The sequence below is a fragment of the Hyaena hyaena genome, unplaced genomic scaffold (genome assembly GCF_003009895.1).
Source record: "Hyaena hyaena isolate Hyena2069 unplaced genomic scaffold, ASM300989v1 scaffold_28, whole genome shotgun sequence".
In the NCBI taxonomy this organism is placed as follows: Eukaryota; Metazoa; Chordata; class Mammalia; order Carnivora; family Hyaenidae; genus Hyaena; species Hyaena hyaena.
In genome coordinates this window covers 5,224,408-5,230,407 of record NW_024080660.1, presented here as the reverse complement: position 1 = coordinate 5,230,407, position 6,000 = coordinate 5,224,408, and the positions used below count along the sequence as shown (strand labels likewise).

The 6,000-nt window shown below is 46.0% G+C and overlaps 1 protein-coding gene across 2 annotated transcripts in view; it reads right to left on the bottom strand.

The window, feature by feature from the left end:
• Positions 1 to 2,426: 2,426 nt before the first annotated feature.
• MFSD4A (major facilitator superfamily domain containing 4A) overlaps positions 2,427 to 6,000 on the bottom strand; it is a 29,610-nt gene continuing 26,036 nt past the window's right edge. For both annotated transcript variants that reach the window (XM_039227416.1, XM_039227417.1), the window contains 2 exons: positions 5,752 to 5,872; positions 2,427 to 4,603 (listed from right to left, as the gene is read on the bottom strand). In XM_039227416.1, coding sequence (XP_039083347.1) covers positions 4,548 to 4,603; positions 5,752 to 5,872 — 177 coding nt within the window. In that variant the 3' untranslated portion in view covers positions 2,427 to 4,547. The remainder of the gene's footprint in view (positions 4,604 to 5,751; positions 5,873 to 6,000) is intronic.

The following is a 6,000-nucleotide window of genomic DNA, read 5'->3' as shown; positions in this document are numbered from 1 at the left end:
AGATGCATCTAATGGCAAACTAATGCCCCAACATTGGGTAAGTTCCCAGGGCCTGCATTACTGGGTAGGAGATAATCATTATCAGTTGTAAGCTTTCAGGGTGCCTGGGTGGCTCAGTCAGTTAAGCATCTGCCTTTGGCTTAGGTCATGATCTCACAGTTTGTGAGTTCGAGCCCCATGTTGGGCTGTTTGCTGTCAGGGTGGAGCCCATTTTGGATCTTCTGTCTCCTTCTCTCTCCGCCCCTCCCCCACTTGTTCTCGTTTTTTTCCTCTCAAAAATAAATAAACTTAAAAAAAAACAGTTGTAAGTTTTCACACTGATTTGTCACTATAAAGCATTGCACTTAACTGGAATATGCCCTGTGGGTGTCTGGCTGGCTCAGTCAGAGGCTTGATCTCAGGATTGTGAGTTCGAGCCCCACGTTGGGTGCAGAGATTAAATAATAAAACTTAAAAAAAAGGAATATGCCCTGTAACTGGAGTCCATGAAGGTGAATTCCTTTGGGATAACTTTAAGAGGACGGTGTATAATGGAAAATGAAATAGGAAAGATGGGTTCTACCAGATGGAAAGGATTGGTGTCAAGGAGGTTGTTGGAGCATCACAGCGGATGTTACGGTTCCCATGCGCTGTAAATCCATCCTCATAGGCTCCCACTCTTGTCAAGGCTACCTTCCATGCTGCCCAGTCCAGCGCTGGATGTTCAGTCCTTGTCAGAGCTCAGGGCAGTGTTCGTTACTTCTCCTTGAGATACGAACTCTTCATGGTGCCTTTCAGGAAACCACAGTGTCTCCCGAACTTCCTCCTACTTCCCCGGCTTCTGTCATTTGCTCCGCTGGGTCGTATTCTTTTTTCAAACCACTAAGTATTGAAGAACCCCGGGGCTCAACCTTCTGGCCATATGTTCTCTCTCTAGGTGGTCTCCTTCAGTCTCACAACTTTAAGCACTATATGTATGTGACCATGAAATTTATATCTTTGAGCTGGACGTTTATATTTACCAGCCTTGACATCTAAGATAGCATCATAAATGAACGTGTCCGAAACAATTCTTGAGTACCCTGTCTCCTCCAGTGTTCAGTGGCCTAGTCATCTAGCCAGTAACTCAAGTCAGTGCCTTGGGGTCACCCTGGGTTCCCGTTTTTCTCACACCCGTGCCCAATCCATCAGCAAATTCTATCCATTCGACTTTTGAAATACAGCTTGAATCCAATCACGTTCACTGCTTCTGATGCTACCAACATTGTCCAAGCCACCATCATCTCTTTCATGGTTTAGGCAGTGGTGCCCTTGCCAGTGTCCCGGTTTCATTCTTGCCCCACTTTCCTCTCCACACAATAACCAGAGTTATTATTACTTTTAAAAGTGTAAATGAGACCCTGCCTGCTCGCAACTCTCAATGACTTCACGGAAACACAACAGACTCCTGCCATGGCCAGTAGGATCGGGCCCCTGGCGGCCACTCCCGCCTGATTCCTGCTCCTGTCCCCACCTTCCTCACTGCACTTAAGCCTCACTGGCCAGCTTGCTGCCTCTCGGGGACAGTGCACAAATGCTGGCAGATGTCTGTGCACTCGCCCTGTCCCCTGCCTTCTAGGATCTTTTCCTGGTACTTGGAGTTGCTGCTCCCGCACATCATCTAGTTCCAGCACAGATGGCACGTCCTTATGAAGGCTTCCAGGAGCATCTGCTGCCAGTGTCTCTTCACACTCCCTCCCCTGCTTTATGTTCCTCCGTGGCACTCAAAGCATCCTTCATCCTGTGGCGTGTTCTTTTTGCTGTCTTTCTGTCTTCAGCTGCAGTGTAATCTGAGGCAGATGCTTCTATCTCGTTCTCTGTAATTCTCTGCACCTAATCAGTGCCTTGAACATAACGGGTGCTCAGTAAATCCTTTTTTTTTTTTTTTTTTAAGATTTTATTCTTAAGCAATCTCTACACCCAACGTGGGGCTTGAATTTACAACCTGGAGATTAAGAGTCACATGTGCTTCTGACTGAGCCAGCCAGGTTCCCCTAAATCTTTTAAAAACCAATAAATGAATCAATCCTCTAAAAGATCTCTAGGTCACTCTGTCTTCCTTCAGTGAATCTGGAATGGATTAGATGGATTTAATTCTCACCCCCAAGCGTCAGACAGACATCTGGAAACAGGGATCCCACCGCCCTCTGAAATGTCACACTCTTAAAAGATCAGAGAAAAAGCCCTATGTGCTCTGTAACAGGTTTTGAAGTGGGTCCCAAAACCTCTGCCTTCCCTTATTCTGATTGTATGGAAGAGGGAATAGTGATTGTCAGCCTAACAATTTTGTTCCTTCTAAAATATCAGCCTTGTGAACTGTAGTTTGAGAGAGACTGCTCTTTGGAAAATATCTGGTCATTTCTTTCGGAGCTGCATAGGAAAGGATCGATTGTCCACAATGGAGAACACACTTATTAAATTTAAAATATTTTATTTCAGGAAAGGTGCACTTAGATTTGTTTCAATCTCGTTCTCTATATTCTCAGATTAATCATGATCATCTTAGATAAAGCCATTGATTCTTCTTTCTAAATCTGTATAAAAATGATGCATTTTTTTTTGTTTGTTTTGTTTTTTTAAAAACCACAGGAAAAATACAACTACTTTCTTTTTGTCCAGGTCAGTCACTCCAGTTAGATTGCACGTTGAAGTCTGGCAGCCATCAAATATTTTTGAGTATTTACAGGTATAGTTAAAACTACACCTTTAGACCATCAGCCTTTAAAAGAATTTAGATCTGTCTGACTTACAATAAATATGTAGCAAACATCTGAACAACTTCGAAGCTGCTTACGAAGAGGTTTTAAAAATAAAAGTTGCTAACATTTATCAAGCAGCTTTTAGGTCAGGCATATAATAATTGCTTTAAACAAAGTCACTTCATTCTTTCAGAATTCCTTTGAGGTAGGGTAAGTTCTTTTAGAAATGTCACTTAGATTCAAAAAGAACAAGCCAGGCTGGAAGAACACAGGTGACCTTCCTGCCCCAGGGCCGCAAAGCTAGAAAGCGAGAGCCCGGTCACCACCAGGATGCGGGCAGATGAAGCCGGCTTACGTGCCGATGCTGCCAAGCTAGGCTACAGTGCTCAGTGTGGGGCGTGCGGCTCAGGCTACTGAGAGCCTCGAACCCTTTTTATATTCACGCATGCACATTTGTACATAATGCAGGAAAACTGCACATAAATGAACGTAAGGTCGGTCACCTTCATGGCCATTTTACTGCTTACAGATGCCTCAGTGCTCTCACCCTTTCCAAGTGGCCGGCTCTGGTCCCTCTCTATTCCTAGGGGATTTGCTCCAGGCAGGAGCGCCTACTCCACACTGCTTTCTGTATCCTGTGTGCCCTGAATCACTCAGCAGTCCCAGCTTTTTGTTAAGGAAACCAACTCGACATGGTGTACGGAGCTTGTTTCCTTTATAAAAGATGTAAAGTTTGAGTCGGGTATTTTTGAGAATGTCTTAGTGCTTTTCCTACACTTTTTTGTAAGTGCAGTCAAGTAAAGAAAACCAGAACCTTCATCCCATTCTCCCAGACAATTTCTGAGCCGCTTAGCATTGCTTGTGAGCAGTGGTATGCTGGTAGATGTTTAACCATTGGCTCTCCAGGGGGAAGAAAAAAGGGAGGAATTGTGGCCTTTGCCAATTTCTATGGGTGAATCCTCCGACGTGGCTGATTTCGAGCCACCAAACACATTACCACTGAAAGCGCAGTTGCGAAGAGATGGACTGAGTCACACCTCAATATCCTATTTCCACTATACAGACATGCTTAGATAACTTCAAGGAAGTGAGGAGTTGTGAGTGGTTATTACCTTCGTCTTTAATGGAATTGTTAACTTTCTATAATTTCTTTTCAATACTGGCTGAGTTTAACAACTAGCTCTCAAAGTTAAATTTTAACAATCGGCTTTTATAAGCTAGTATGAGCCAGCCCAGCATACCACTGAATTTGTGTCCCAAAGATAGCAAGATTCAACTTTTCCTTTCAAAGTTTTCGATTTCAAACGAACTACTAATAATCAGCAACGGGAATTTGAGGGACTGTGGATTATCAAAAAGTGAAAAGCACATAAATCTTTTGAGCATGCCAGGAAATAACTTGGGGTTTGTTTTGACTAATTTAAAATATATCTACATCTAGCAGTGATCATCGAACTTTACAATTTCAACTTATTGTTTCAAACTTCAACGAAAAGCGATATTCAAACCCAGGGTACGGTCCATGCAGGAGGTGGCCAATGGAGCGAAGCGTGTGGCTGTCTTCTTCCTTCCCATGGGGTACCCTGGACAGCTCTGACGGAAGGCCTGAACCAGGGAAGACGAAGGGAACTTGAATATATCCATCCAGTAAACTGCTAATGATTTGCCCAGTCAACTTAATTTCTTCTACCCAACCAAGTATTTGTGGAGAAGATCTGAGCCAAGGTGTGCGGAGATCGCCTCCAGGGCGACCCCCAACTTTCTTGAACACTTTGGTCTGTGCTGGTGCTCAAGAGGCCGGTCGTCTTCACCTGCCCCCTTCTCCCAGTTTTACCTCTGGTAGCACTCTGGGCTTTCCATTCCTAGTACTTTGTCCTGGGTAGGAACTACAACAGAAAAAACAGGTAGCATGTTTCAGCAGCTCTGATTAGCTGCGGCAATTACTCATTCTGAGAGCTTCCCCAGGCGTTTGCTTCTTTTCCACCCTATGGCTCCCCAGACTGACTAGTTCTGGCCAACTGTTGGTGGAGGGAGTTTGTTGGGACTAGCGTCTGGGGCTCGGAGAATAGAGGTTTCTTTTTGTCTCCCGTGAATAGGGGACTCCTTAGGTGCTACTCATTGCATATTCTGCAAATATTTCTTGAACGCGTGGCCTAAATGAAGGTACCATGCTGAGGGCTAGGCTAGACGCCAACCAGTACTGGCCACCTTGGAAGTGGGGCTACAGTTAGTGCTGACTGCCCCCCCCGCCCCCCCCCCCATTGGTCTTCTGTGCTTTAAACAGAGTGGCCATCTGAGAGTCTGAGAGATTAGATTGCAGATACCTGTTTCTTCCATTTTTGTGTGTGTGATCATTTTGCTTTTATGGAGAGGATGAGGGCTTCACGTGGGCACCTTCTCTTAAGGACGGGCTACATGCACAGCTGATACAGTGGCTGGGACTTTGAGATCTCTGGGCAGAAAGGCAGGGAGGCTCAGGATATGAAACTAGCTCTGGGACACCCCCTGCCTTGAGTCTTCAGGAATGAGACTATTCTTAGGAGGTGTCTCTGCCCCGAAGGAGCTTTTCTTTGCCACTTGGCCTGAAGGACCTCTTTTTGAAAAAGATATCTGGACTAGAGTCAAAATCCCGAACTGTAAAGAGATGGCCAATTAGGTTTCTGGGCCGCTTTCCAGCCAAGGAGGCAGACACTGCGTTTCAGGGCCCCACACGGGCTGGAGAGGGAATTTTGGCCCGTGGTCCCACAGCATGGTGGGATGCAGGAAGCCAAGTTCACGATCTGTGCCCCTCTCCTGATGGAGAAACTATGAGTCAGCCTATCCCATTCCCTCCTGCCCAAAGAGTCGAGCGCGGACAATCGCATGCATGGCAAAGCAGGAAGAGGGGGAAAGGAAGCTGTAGAAAAATAAACATTTCCTTGCATTTTACTTGGAACAGAACAGCATTTGTGGCGTGCTAAGATCTATAGCATGGCGCACGGCCTCACCCCGCTTTGTTTTCTCCCTCTTGTGTAGAAACAGATTCTTTCCTTACCTGATGAGAGTCCCGAGTGCATCCTGTGGAAAAACAGGAGCAAGACATAGAAGGTAAAAGCCAAGCAACCAAAGATCACGCCGCAGACCAGGAAACTATAGCTGCCCTGAGCCTGGAATGTCTGCCAGAGGGGAAAACACAGAGACACAGACTGTCAGAACCTCGCAGGAAGGCGGACCGGAGGAAGCAGCTTTCTCCGACCCCGGGCGGGCTCTGCCGTCAGGCTGAGGCCCGTCTCGCCGAGAGGCA